Here is a 13687-nt window from a genome sequence, read left to right as displayed (position 1 = left end):
GTAAATTGAGTTATTTAAAGATACTGGTAACTATCCAATTTGGCCATTTAAAACATTATTTGAAAAAAGTAAATTATTTACAAGTGTATTTTCGTTATTTATATAAAATTCTTGCTTTAAAGAAATAAGGTCGAATCCAAAAAATTATCCTTTTTAATCTATAAAAAGCAATTTTTTATTTTAAAAAGTAAAGAAAGTCACTGTTCTTGCATATGTGTCGTCAAATTGATAGAATTCTTTCACTTTAGAATTCAGAATGGTATTATACAAAGTGAAAGGTTATCTCTAAAAAAGATATCCTGGCTATTCAAAATAAAAGGTATCAGTTTATGATAAAATAGGAAAGCATTAATCATTGATATTAAAAATGATTTATCCAAGTAAAATATCTTTTATTATTATTTAACATAAGGAATTTTGAACCATTACTAAATAAAGACACTTATTATTTCCTAAATACATTTAGTTTGACTTAATTTAAAATAAATAATTATCTTAATTAGATCTTAAAAAACTTCTTTTAATTTAAAAGTTTTATAAATTTTACAAATAGTATGTGATATAAGTCACCAAATCAAATTATAATTGATTTCAATCAACTAAAATACAAGTATTACTATCGCTTATTTATAACTAAATTATGGAATCATTTTATAATATTATTTCTTAGCTTTGTTTACTTGAAGTAAGAATTTTTTTCATCTCCAAATTCTAATCATTTATTTCAAATTAAATATAAAAAAGTATATTATTATAATTATTTAAAATATATAACACCTAATTCTTCATAATTATTAAAGATATTGACTATAAATCTTGATCTAAATCTAAATTATACTTCATAATAGTTGATAATGAACTTTGTTTGTATTTTTAATAATTTAATTAGTCAATGGCTATTAAATTGGTTAAAGCTACAATTATTGAAGTTTAATTAGTATTTTATGATTAATAAAACGTAAGAGTAAAAGAGATCGATCTAATGTCATTTATAATTTTATAGATCGGTAGAATATTATCTTTTTAAATATAATATATGATTGAATTTTAAATTCCAGAAATATAAAATAACTATAAGTCCTCATTAAAAAAATTTAAATAGGCATAATCAATATTTATTTCTAACAATATTTTAGTGGATAGCGAGGCTTAATCAAATTGGAAAAAATATCCTTATGTTTTAGAATCAGTAGCAAAAAAAATCATATTTTAGAAGTTTAAAACCTATATATGGTAATATTATTTATCTAAATTAATTATTTTATTTTCTTTTCTAAAATAAAGCACCGCACTTTAACTTTCCTTTAAATTAAAAACAAAAAATATCAACTATAAAATTTTAAATTAAAAATTTACATTTTCATTATTATAGCTCTCATACAAATAAATTTGCTAAGAAGAATTTATGCTCATATATTTATAAATATATAAATTACTTGTTTCTATAAGAATCTATTCATTATTTAAATAGTCTAAAAATGTAAATCCTCCTTAATTCTTCTGTAAAACTAATATATGATTCTCTACATCTAGTTAGTAAAGACTATAAAAAGTATTAAATTCATTACTTATATCGAATTCTATTTGATAAGTTAAAAAATTGAATCCAATTAATTTTTGCTTTGTTTAACATCCTCCTACATTTCTGTCATAAAAATTTGATGAACCATAAAAAACTGTTTTATCTAAAGGATTTTAGACTAATAGATTTGAATAAATAGTCTCAAGATTTTAATTATAAAGGTAGAACTAACATATCGACTCCCCTATTAATAGAAAACCATTATCAATAAAGGTCTGTACTGAAATTTATTAGAAAAAATCCTTTTTTTGTCTTTCTTGGAAATAGTTGCAATTCTAAATCGGTTCACACAGTTTAGTATTTAAATCTTTTATTTCATTTTTGTTGCATTAATAAGAGCATTATTTTAAAAATAATGAATAGTATTATTATTAATCGCATGTATCATCATTTAAGAGACATCCAGATTATTAATCTAATTTCAAACTTTCAGTGCATTTAATACATCTTTAATTTTAAAGACATTAATCACAACCTAAAACTGAGCAAATATCACACGTATTTGTTTTTTGGTTTATATACATTCCCAAACCGCATTTTTCTTAGCAAGAATTATCAACTCCCTATCTATAATAGTTATTCATACAAGTCAAGCAATCATTTTAAGTTAATCCACTACATGTGTTACAATGATCATCACATTTTAAACATTTTTATGATATAAAATCATAGATTTCTCCAGCATTAAGACAGTTTTAGCTACAAACTATTTATATATAAATATAAAAAGTTAAAAGTTTTGTGAAAGAATATTTGCTTTTTTGTTTTATCATATATAAATTTTTTTGCCTTTTTTTTAATTTAATTAACTATAATCAAAAGTTAGCCAATAGAATTTTAGATTTAATAATATCAATCAAAAATTAACTCAGTTAATAAATAACAAAAAACTTTCAATAATTTGTAATATAATAAAATTCAAATGTATAATCCTCCATCAAATAAAAATTCTATTTATATTTAAATTAATTTTCATCTAATTTAATAGCTGTTACTGAATTTTATATTCATTATGAATATTTTTTTTTCAATCCTAATTATTCTCTTTATATTTGATTTAAAAATGCTTACGAAAATTAATCAAAATAATGAAAACTTTTTTCAAATTTTGAGCATTTATTTTTGTTTTATAATCATTAATTTTTATAAAGCAATAAATAAATTTTTTTAAGGAAGCAAAAATATTTTATTTATTATTTTTTAATCATTAAATATTAATAAATATAATACTTTTTGTAAATTTAACTATATAGAGTGAAATGCCTAGTTGATTTACAAAAAGCAAAATGTAATATATCTTAATAGTATAATAAATAAAGTTAAATAAGCTTAAAACAGCTTTATTTTTGAGTTTTTTGAAAGCTTTATATTGGTAAATTGTAAAATTTGAAATAATATATACCATATATTCTTATATCATGTCATTTTTTTTTGCAAAAAATTTGTAGGGGAGAGGGCGTTAAAATTTTTTCAAAAAAACTTAAATTAAATTTTTAACAAAATTTTTCAAATCTAAGTATTTCCATTATAATTAAAAATAAATTTAGCTTATTTTTATTAGTTAATTGCATGATAGTTAGGAAAACTAAATAATTCATATTAAAATCAAACCTAGTAAGTTAGCTTAAAAAATAAATATAATTATTAGAAACGTAATAATTTAATAAAATATTTAAAAGAATAATTTTCTATTAATAGGTTATTTTCATATTTATTATTGGTTATTTTGAAGATTGCTATAAATTATAATAAATAATAAAAATTTTATAACTAGATGTAATAATTAACCTAAAATAAATATAAAATATCTTTAAGTTTGAAAAAAGTATTATTAATCATAAGATTTACTTTAATTTTTAAATTTCAAAACAAAAAAATAATTACAAAACATAAATAGCAGTATCACGATATTACCTTTTTTTTTAATTTTAATTTTCATTTAGTAGCTATTTGATTAAAATTTGAATTATAAATTCATAAATTATAAATAATTAATATAAATTATTTTAATTTCACCATTGAGCTTAATTTATTTATTTTTCAACTACTTCATCTTGGTTTTAATCTATTATAATAAAAATTTATATTATAAAAATAAAACATTTAAGTTAATATCTACCTTAAAAATTTATCAATCTAAACTAAAAATTGTTCTATCTCGATGAATTCTAATAAAAATCACTCGTTTCTTATCTATAAAGGGTGGAATCTAATTATAATGTTATTAACTATTAAAAAAATTATTTAATGGATAATAATACCTTGATTTTTAAGTTTTGGAGAAAGCTAATATTTAGTCTAAAGTGATAGTGGTTGTTGTGATTGCTTTAAATTATCAAATTCACTGTTTATAGTTTCATAATCAGCTTATTAGCTAAAAAGCTATACCTTAAATTAATTTGTTATTTTTCGTGAATTAAATATCATAGATTGTTATGATTATTTTAAACCTGTATTAATAGCACTTGATCTTTCTATTCTAGTTTCATATATACTCTTTAGTTAAAGTCTTAATTTTTTAATTTTCAAAGCTGTTTTAAATCTAATAGTAGAATCTATTAATACAAATTTAAAAATCTAAGGATATTTAGTCTTCATTTTATAAAGACACTCTTAAAATAAGTTTCTGTTTTACTTATTTGGAGAAATAGGCTTAACAAATGTTAAAAACACCAGTTTCAATATAAAATATAGATTTAACATAATTATAACCAATTAAAAAAGAATAACCACAGTATAATATTAGTCAGTTATCAAAGACTAAACTAAGCAGAAATTCATAGTTGAAATACTTATTAGTATAGACTAATTCTCCAATTGATTATGTAGCTAATGAGTAAACGGATTAATTCTCATCTAAATGTAATTGTACAATATCAATATCTAATTAACTATGCAAGTCTTATTTATTATATTTATATTAGTTATTAAATAAAATTTGGTTACATAATATTTAATTTACCTTTAAAGAAAGATACTCTTACAAAAATATTGAAGAAATCATAACAGCACTCTTATACAACAATCTAACAAATTCCCAGTAGTAGTATTAGTTCTTATATGGTTCATAAATAAACTAATAAGAACTCTTTTATATTTTAGAGAGATTTAAATTAATATTTTATCTTACTTTATGAATAAAATAAAATGGGATGGCAACACATGCCACAATTATAACTGGAAAGCTAAAAATTAAGTTATAAAAAAAGTGTTCAGAAAAATCCCTACAGCTTATCAAAGTGTCGATTTAAGCATATTTTTGATTTCCAATATTTATACAATTTATTGATTTTATTAATACGAATATCATAGATGGATAAAAATAGAAATAAAAGAAAATCATCGTACTTTTCTAATACCTCTAATGAGTATTTTTCTTGTAAAATACTTTTAATAAAATGTTTATTATTTAATTAAGTAAATAAATAACAAAAGGCAGACTTAATGAGCAAATTACTTTAGCAAACCACTTAGGAATTCTAATTTCACTAGGATAAAAGCAATCAAATATGTTAGTTTATATAAGTAAAGGATTTCCTCCAACATTTGATGAAAATTAAATAATAGTAGGAAATTAGAATGAAAGGCTACTTAAAATAGATATTACTTGCAAATGGTCAATTAGAATCTTTGAACATACTGTAGAATTAGTCTTATATACTAATAAAAATAAAAATAATATAATATTTTTAAATTTAATATATTTTTACCAGAATTGCTGAGATAAATCAGACCCATCATTTTAATATAGTAATTTTATAGATCTCTTTCTATTTAGTTAATGATCTTTCTATTACATATGTAGATGTATAAAGTTAGAAAAATTATGAATATTGCTTATTCGAAACCTGCTAATACTAACATATCTGAGCATTTGGAACAATTAAATGTTTTGAATGTAGTCGAGTATCTTTATCCCCAAACATTACCAAAAAAATCACATTATTCACACAAAGGACCAACATAGCCTTCAGCACATCCAAACTATAATATAAATATTTAAAATAAAATTATATTAAATATATTTATTTCACTTCTTTTTCAAATTTAAAAGAGTGTTAATAATATTTTCATCTAAAATTAAAAAAATTTATAAAAAAGAAATAAATACTTTTGATCTCAAGCTTTGTGGTTAACAATTTTCTGGAGCATTCTCACAATAAATAATCAAATCACTCTGATTATTTTTTTTCCAATATCCATTTTTTACATGTATTTAAGAACCAAAACACTCAACAGCTTAGGACGGACAAATCTAACAAGCCTGATCATTAACGTTTAAAGAATATTTACCATCAGGGCATTAATCACAAATGATAGATGAGAAAAATTATTTTTGCACTTCTCCTGTTATGCATTATCTAAAATCAACTTTTAAATTGAGATATAACTACTTTTATTCTAAAAATAAATTTCCTTTATAATCATAAAGAGCTGGTATTGTTTAAGATAATATCTAAAATTTTGAACTTTCATTTGGAATATAAGAAAGACTTACATTAAAAGAAAACTTTCCTTTCTAATAAGTTACTATAATTCCTCCAAATATATTCATTTTTTCACTTTTATTTTACATGTTAATACTCAAAGTAGTTTGTTATATTATTTCTGTAGCACTTTTACTATATTTAAGTAAAGGATCATACTTAAAATTATAATTTTCTTCATCTACTATCTAAATATCATCCAGTACTAAATAATCACCACTTCTGAAATTCTTAACAATCATAGGCTCATTTTAAGAAAAATCTCCTTCTACAACAATCGTTTTAAGATCTTTATTAATGTTTAGCAATAACTTTCTAAGTGTTGAACCTATATTTTAGCCATACAATACGCATCCATTATCTTTCACTGTATTGTCATTAAATTAAATTAAATTTTACTAAATAATACTCGGTATCATTTTCTAATAGTAAATTCCTCCTCCAATAGATGCTCTATTATTTAAAATATTAGTTCTTTTTAAATTTAAGTCACAATTATTAATATAAATAGCACCACCTAATCCTTAGATTGCAATATTTTTTTAAAAATTACAATTTATTATAGAAGAATTTGTTGACTTTAATTAATTTTAATCTAAAAATACTGCTCCTCCTGATTCAGTTTATGATTAGTTTTCAAAGAAATCAGAGTTTGAGATATATAAATTTTGAATTTGATAAAGAAACAAAGAACCTCCATTTCCTAAAACAGATTAATTTATCTAAAATTTTGATTCAGTTATATATAATTCATCAATGTTTTAAACATTTAATGCACCTCCGTTTAACCAAGATATTTAATTTATAAAACTACTATTTTAGATTATTAATTTTAATGCAAAGTTAATTAAAATATTGCTTTACTGTTCAGATATATTATCTTTTAATTACAAATTACTAAATACTATGAAAAATCCTTCATTTTAATTGAGGAGATAAATCAAGTTACCTAAATTTCCTAAAAATTTTGACTATTCAATCAATAGATTGTTAAAGTTTATCAATCTAAGAATTTAATATCCTTAGCTCAAATTTATACTCTAAAAGTTACATTCAAATATTCGAATATTAGAAAGTTTAGAATTAATAAGATTGGTGGCCGTCTAATTCAAATTTGTAAACTGAGAATTAAAAATTGTAGATTAATTGGCCTAAATAATAAATCCTATATTTTAAGAATTTGAAATATCAAAATATGACATTGTAAGATTATTTATAGGATAAATATATGTGTTTATATAATCTTAAGTCTATAAAAGTATGATGTCTTATGCATCTCTAACAGTAACATTACTCAAATTTATATCATAGCATCCTTATAAGCTTAAAACTTAATTTCGATTTGTTTGTAAGATACGTAAATAGCTAATATCTGTTTATTATACAGCTATTGCAATGATAATACTTTCAAATTAATTTGTTATATTTTAAAAACTCAATTACTTAAAATAAATCTACTAAGATTCAATAATGTAAAAAAGAGAGCTGAAAATAGAATTGCTAACATTTAAATTTTTGATTATTAAATTTGAAACATTTTCAAGTGAAAAGAATGTTTAATTATTGATGTTAACATTATTTATAATAATGTTATCTAATATCACTTCACTACAATTTTTAAAAGTAACTAAGGGCTATTAAAAATATTATTGATAACTTATGATTGATTTGATGGTTATGTTTGAAAATATCACTTTTGGAATATTTTCAAAAACAACTTAATTTTATATGTCAATTAAATTTATGTTTTTTAATAGTATTTAATTAATGTTATTATTTTAGTTCAACATTAGCTTATTTGTAATATTTAGTTATGCATCATGAATAACTAGTTCACCTATATTAGGGTCATCAATGATACTACCATCACTCCATACTAATTAATTGTAATTTTATGTATAAATAACTGTTTCTATTTGAATTTTTTAATTTATTAAATTCGTTATCTTATGTATTTCTTAATCATTTTAAAATTGAATTTATACTTAAGATACAGTTTGGTTTGATGAATATGCATTTTATTAGATGCTTTAAATTTATTAAGAAATCATATAAGAATTTTATGATAATAAATTTGCTGTACACTCGCTTTAAGGTTGATAAGGTATCAAATAATAAATGACATCGCTCCATGATATTCCTTGTATTTGGAAATATTTTTAATTATTATTATCAAAAATTATACTAGCACTCTAGATATTAATTTTTTATTTATTCTTCTAAAATAAAATTTTGAAGCTATTATTATTTTATTAAAATTGAATAATGTAAACTGAGTCTTATTAAATTAATAAAAATGTATTTTATTAATTAAAAGACTTTATATAATCAATACTATTAAATCCAGAATTAATTTGAAAGCTTTATTTAGCTAAAGTTAGAGAATTATAAAAATAAACTGAATTAGGACAAACTGAGTAAATTAATTGGCCATCAAAATATATTTTAGCATTTATAAGACAAGGGTTCTAAATTTAAGATAGTAGTTTCAAATTAAAATCAAATATATAAGTTTTTGATATATTTGAAACACAGAAAATTATCCTTCTATTTCTATCAATAACAACATTAACAATTTAATAATCTATTTAGGTAAAACTAATCACATTAAAATGAGTAGTATCAATTATGTAGATGGTTTTTTCTTCATTTTGGATTATAAAAACTAAACTTTCATCTGAAGTGTCATAATAATTTGATTAATTAATTTCTTCAAATCTATCATCTATCTATTTACTATTATCAGAGCTTAACTTTATCATGTAGGAAATTTTAGTTGTACCTAATTTTAAAATATTATTTTAACTAAAATTTGAAACTGAGATTGGATTAGAAACTATAGAATTATTAAAAGAATAGATAACATTATTTTATTAGATTAATATTTATTAGTAATTATCCTATATATTAGTAACTGATGTTAAATTGTTATTATTAATTTCATAAAAAGCTATCTATTTTGCCTATTAATTAACTAATATAAATGTTTTATTCATAAAATCGAATAAGATATCCGTAAAAGTTTATTTTATTTCATATAAATTTTAAATCTAAAGCTTATTTTATTAAAGATTTATCTAAATTTAATAGATTTTAAAAGGTGTTATGAAAATGAAGCTTGATTCATCGATCTTAAATATATCACACTTCTATAGTGAATAAAATGCCAAATCTAATAAGATTTCATCCTAAAAGATTCTTTCTTTAAAGAGTAACAAAGAACTGGTTTACAAATTATAAGTTACTATAAAGTTATTAAATTAAATATATTAAACTGACATTTAGTTGATAAAACTTGTTTCTTTTTAAACTAAAGATTCAATCAGATCGTACACTAAAATAACTGTATCTTACCTTACAACGAGCAAAGTATTTATCTATGGAACTAATTACGTTATATTAATATTTGAATTGTTCTAGTTGAATTTATCATACAAAGCTTCATAATATATCATATCAGGATAAGTAAAGGCATGGACAAATTACTGAGTTGAAATGTAAATGAGATTATTATTAATATCAGGTATTATTTAAATAATTTGACTTTAATAGATTTGCACAATATTTGTTATATTTGTGAGGTAATAGTAAGTATATATTTAAGGAGTTTAATCAATTAAAATTATTAAATTATTTTAAGGAATGAAACAAGTCAAATTTTTGAAAAAACTAGATTGAGTGTTGTAATTATACTTTTGCAAAGCTTAGTTATAATCCACAACTGTTATTAGTTTATTACTACCAATTAGTACAATTAACTAATTATTTTAAAGATCATAGTACATTTCAGTGTTCGGAGAAACATAACTGTATAATTAATATTCTATTTATTAAGAACCTTTCTAATAGTATTAGCTAAATTTGCTATGGGGGTAAATTATAAGCTAGTTCTGTACATCTATTATAGGATTAGAATTTAAGTTGTTTCTGTATGATAAGTAATCAGCCTAAATATAAAAAAATATTTTATTACATTAATATAATCTATGATTTTTAATGAATTTACTAATTAAAAAGAGCCAATTGATCCATCAGTTAAATTAAATAGTTTCAGGTAAGGAGACTAAGTAAAGATTAAATTATTTTAACATTGGATTTAAAATGAAAGAGTATATTTTGTTGTGATAAAAGGCGTAATGTCACTTAAATCTAAAAATATTCCAGTTGAATTATTTCCTTGATACTATAAAAATTAAATTACTTTAAAATAAGTAAGCAAAAAATAAATAAATTACGTTAAAAATAAAAATTTAATTTGTGGTTGTCTAAACAACAAGTTATTGTTATTAATAACATATTTCAATTCTTTTTATTCCAGTAAATTTTTATACCAAATATACTTATCCGTTTGCTAAGTTAGGGTTGAAAATTTTTACAGATCCATCTATTTAAGAATATATAAAGATATCTTAATATGCATCTACTATTATTTGTGTAAAAAAATCAGCAAAATTAAATACTTTAAGTATTTAATTCTTCAAAACATGCATTTTTATTATCTATTTTTTTATTGTATCATAATAATAACTCAACTATAAAGTTTCACTAAACCAAGTTTTAATTAGTACATAATTATTTTACCTTTAATCTATATTTGATATTGGAATATTTTAAATATTTTTAGCCATTTTTAAAATATTATCTTATATTCTAAAATATGTTAAGTCATTTATATTTGATAATAGATTATTAGTATGCTCAAAAGTCTAAGTATTTAATAAGATAAAAAGCCTATATTGAATAACAAATTTTCCAATTATTAATATTTCTTAATTTTCATATAAGATTGTAGGAGCAGATTTTGATATTATTATTTGCAATTAATTTGTCTTGAGCTAAATTAAATCAAATTAGTAAAAAAAGCTTGAGCCAATAAAAAATAAAAATCTATCAATATTAAAGACATTAATTTTTGTTAGATAATCAAATGGAATAATTATTTTATTAATCAGTAGTAATTATTAATTGTAAACTCGAATTTCTTTATTAATGATAATAAGAATTTATCCTTAATAAAGAATGCACTAGAAAACTGTATTTACATAATCTAATTAAATTTAATTACTATTGTTGATTGACTTTATATCTAATTGGAATTCCTAAATTAATTAATTATTAATAATTAAATAAATAGAGTTATTTAAAGATGCTGGTAACTATCTAACTTCGCCATTTAAAAGATTATTTGAAAAAAGTAAGCTATTTACAAGTGTATTTTCGTTATTTATATAAAATTCTTGCTTTAAATTAATAAGGTCAAATCCAAAAAATTATCCTTTTTAATCTATAAAAAGCAATTTTTTATTTTAAAAAGTAAAGAAAGTCACCGTTATTGCATATGTGTCGTCAAATTGATAGAATTCTTTCACTTTAAAATTCAGAATGGTATTATACAAAGTGAAAGGTTATCTCTAAAAAAGATATCCTGGTTATTCAAAGTAAAAAGTATCAACTTATGATAAATTAGAAAAGCATTTATCATTGATATTAAAAATGATTTATCCAAGTAAAATATCTTTTATTATGATTTAACACAAGGAACTTTGAATCAATACAGAATAAAGATGCTTATTATTTCCTAAATACATTTAACGCTACTTAATTTAAGATAAAAAAATATCTTAATAAGATCTTATAAAACTTCTTTTAATTTAAAAGTTTTATAAATTATACAAATAGTATGTGATATAAGTCACCAAATCAAATTATAATTGATTTAAATCAACTAAAATGCAAGTATTACTATCACTTTTTTATAACTTAAATATGTAATCATTTTATAAAATTATTTCTTAGCTTTGTTTATTTGATGTAATTATTTTTTTCATTTCCAAATTCTAATCATTTATTTCAAATTCAATATAAAAAATTTAATTATTATTATTTAAGATATAAAAGACCTAATTCTTCATAACTATTAAAGACATTGATGATAAAAAATCTTTATTTAAATCAAAACTATACTTTAAAATAGCTGATAATTAACTTTCTTTGTATTATTAATAATTTAATTAGTCAAATACTATTAAATTTGCAAAAGCCACGATTATTGAAGTTTAATTAGTATTTTATTATTAATAAAAAGTAAATGCTAAAGAAATAGATTTAATATCATTAATAATTTTATAGATAGGTAGAACATTATCTTTTTGAATATAATATACTATTGAATTAGTATGTCCTTAAATATAAAATAACTTTTAGTCCTCATCAAAAAAATATTAAGAGCTGTAATCAATATTTATTTCTAAGATTATTTTAGTTGATAGCAATGCTTAATCAAATTGAAAAAAATATCCTTATTATTTAGAATCAGTAGCAAAAAAAATCATATTTTAGAGGTTTGCAACATATATAGAGCGAAATTTTTGATCAAATTTAATTATTTTATTTTCTTTTCTAAAATAAAGCACAGCACTTTAAATTTCCTTTAAATTAAAAACAAATGTATCAACTATTAAATTTTAAATTAAAAATTTACATTTTAAATATTAGTGCTCTGATACAAATAAATTTGCTAAGAAGAATTTATGCTCATATATTAAAAAATATATAAATTACTTGTTTCTATGAGAATCTATTCATTATTTAAATAGTCAAAAAATGTAAAACCTCCTTAATTCTTCTGTAAAACTAATAGATGATTCTCTACATCTAGTTAGTAAAGACTATAAAAAATATTAAATTCATTACTTATTTCGAATTCTATTTTATAAGTTAAAAAATTGAATCCAATTAATTTTTGCTTTGTTTAACATCCTCCTACATTTCTGTCATAAAAATTTGATGAACCATAAACAATTGTTTTATCTAGTGGATTTTAAACTAATAAATTTGAATAAACAGTCTCAAGATTTAAATTGTAAAGGTAGAACTAACATGTAGAATCCCCCATTAATAGAAATCCGTTATCAATAAAGGTCTGTACTGAAATCGATTAGAAAAAATCCTTTTTTTGCATTTCTTGGAAATAGTTGCAATTTTAAATCGGGACACACAATTATGTATTTTAATCTTTTATTTCATTTTTGCTGCATTAATAAGAGCATTACTTTTAAAATAATGAATAGTATTATTATTAATCGCATGTATTATCATTTAAGAGACATCCAGATTTTTCATCTAATTTCAAATTATCAGTGCATTTAATGCACCTTTAATTTTAAAGACATTAATCACAACCCAACACTGAGCAAATATCGCATGTATTTGTTTTTTGGTTTATATACATTCCCAAACCGCATTTTTCTTTGCAAGAATTATCAACTCCCTATCTATAATAGTTATTCATGCAAGTCAAGCAATCATTTTAAGTTAATCCACTACATGTGTTACAATGATCATCACATTTTAGACATTTCTATGATACAAAATCATAGATTTCTCCATCATTAAGACAGTTTTAACTAAAAACTATTTATATATAAATATAAAAAGTTAAAAGTTTTGTGAAAGAATATTTGCTTCTTTGATTCATCATATATTAATTTTTTGCCTTTTTTTTAATTTAATTAATTATAATCAAAAGTTAACCAATAGAATTTTAGATTTAATAATATCAATCAAAAATTCACTCAACTCAGTTAATAAAAGGCAAAAAACTTTCAGTAATTTTAAA

At 20.5% G+C, this 13687-nt stretch overlaps 6 protein-coding genes across 6 annotated transcripts; 1 reads left to right on the top strand and 5 right to left on the bottom strand. All coding sequences in view use genetic code 6, as the record gives it.

The window, feature by feature from the left end:
* Positions 1 to 591: 591 nt before the first annotated feature.
* Positions 592 to 2355, bottom strand: TTHERM_00884510 (furin-like repeat protein; the record flags this gene model as incomplete). The annotated part of the gene is made up of 1 exon (XM_001013582.2): positions 592 to 2355. The coding sequence occupies one exon, from the start codon at positions 2353 to 2355 to the stop codon at positions 592 to 594; it is 1764 nt and encodes a 587-aa protein (XP_001013582.2).
* Positions 2356 to 3594: 1239 nt separating this feature from the next.
* TTHERM_00884500 (transmembrane protein, putative) lies at positions 3595 to 6488 on the bottom strand (the record flags this gene model as incomplete). The annotated part of the gene is made up of 7 exons (XM_001013581.4): positions 3595 to 3647; positions 3702 to 3791; positions 3844 to 4137; positions 4375 to 4483; positions 4545 to 5242; positions 5293 to 5566; positions 5694 to 6488. The coding sequence occupies 7 exons, from the start codon at positions 6486 to 6488 to the stop codon at positions 3595 to 3597; spliced, it is 2313 nt and encodes a 770-aa protein (XP_001013581.4).
* Positions 6489 to 7920: 1432 nt separating this feature from the next.
* TTHERM_000414192 (hypothetical protein) lies at positions 7921 to 9065 on the bottom strand (the record flags this gene model as incomplete). Its single annotated transcript, XM_012795438.1, has 2 exons — positions 7921 to 7929; positions 7977 to 9065. 2 exons carry the CDS (start codon positions 9063 to 9065, stop codon positions 7921 to 7923), a joined length of 1098 nt encoding a protein of 365 aa, XP_012650892.1.
* Positions 9066 to 9180: 115 nt separating this feature from the next.
* TTHERM_000414181 (transmembrane protein, putative) lies at positions 9181 to 9558 on the top strand (the record flags this gene model as incomplete). Its single annotated transcript, XM_012795437.1, has 1 exon — positions 9181 to 9558. One exon carries the CDS (start codon positions 9181 to 9183, stop codon positions 9556 to 9558), a length of 378 nt encoding a protein of 125 aa, XP_012650891.1.
* A 561-nt stretch (positions 9559 to 10119) lies between these two features.
* On the bottom strand, positions 10120 to 10489 carry TTHERM_000414170 (hypothetical protein; the record flags this gene model as incomplete). Its single annotated transcript, XM_012795436.1, has 2 exons — positions 10120 to 10252; positions 10305 to 10489. 2 exons carry the CDS (start codon positions 10487 to 10489, stop codon positions 10120 to 10122), a joined length of 318 nt encoding a protein of 105 aa, XP_012650890.1.
* A 2114-nt stretch (positions 10490 to 12603) lies between these two features.
* TTHERM_00414160 (zinc finger protein, putative) lies at positions 12604 to 13360 on the bottom strand (the record flags this gene model as incomplete). Its single annotated transcript, XM_001007186.2, has 2 exons — positions 12604 to 12629; positions 12682 to 13360. The coding sequence occupies 2 exons, from the start codon at positions 13358 to 13360 to the stop codon at positions 12604 to 12606; spliced, it is 705 nt and encodes a 234-aa protein (XP_001007186.2).
* Between the last annotated feature and the right edge of the window lie 327 nt (positions 13361 to 13687).

This window comes from Tetrahymena thermophila (genome assembly GCF_000189635.1).
Source record: "Tetrahymena thermophila SB210 genomic scaffold scf_8254814, whole genome shotgun sequence".
NCBI classification, from domain to species: Eukaryota; Ciliophora; class Oligohymenophorea; order Hymenostomatida; family Tetrahymenidae; genus Tetrahymena; species Tetrahymena thermophila.
Note: the sequence above shows the minus strand (reverse complement) of the source record. Positions and strands in the feature narration are given on the sequence as shown.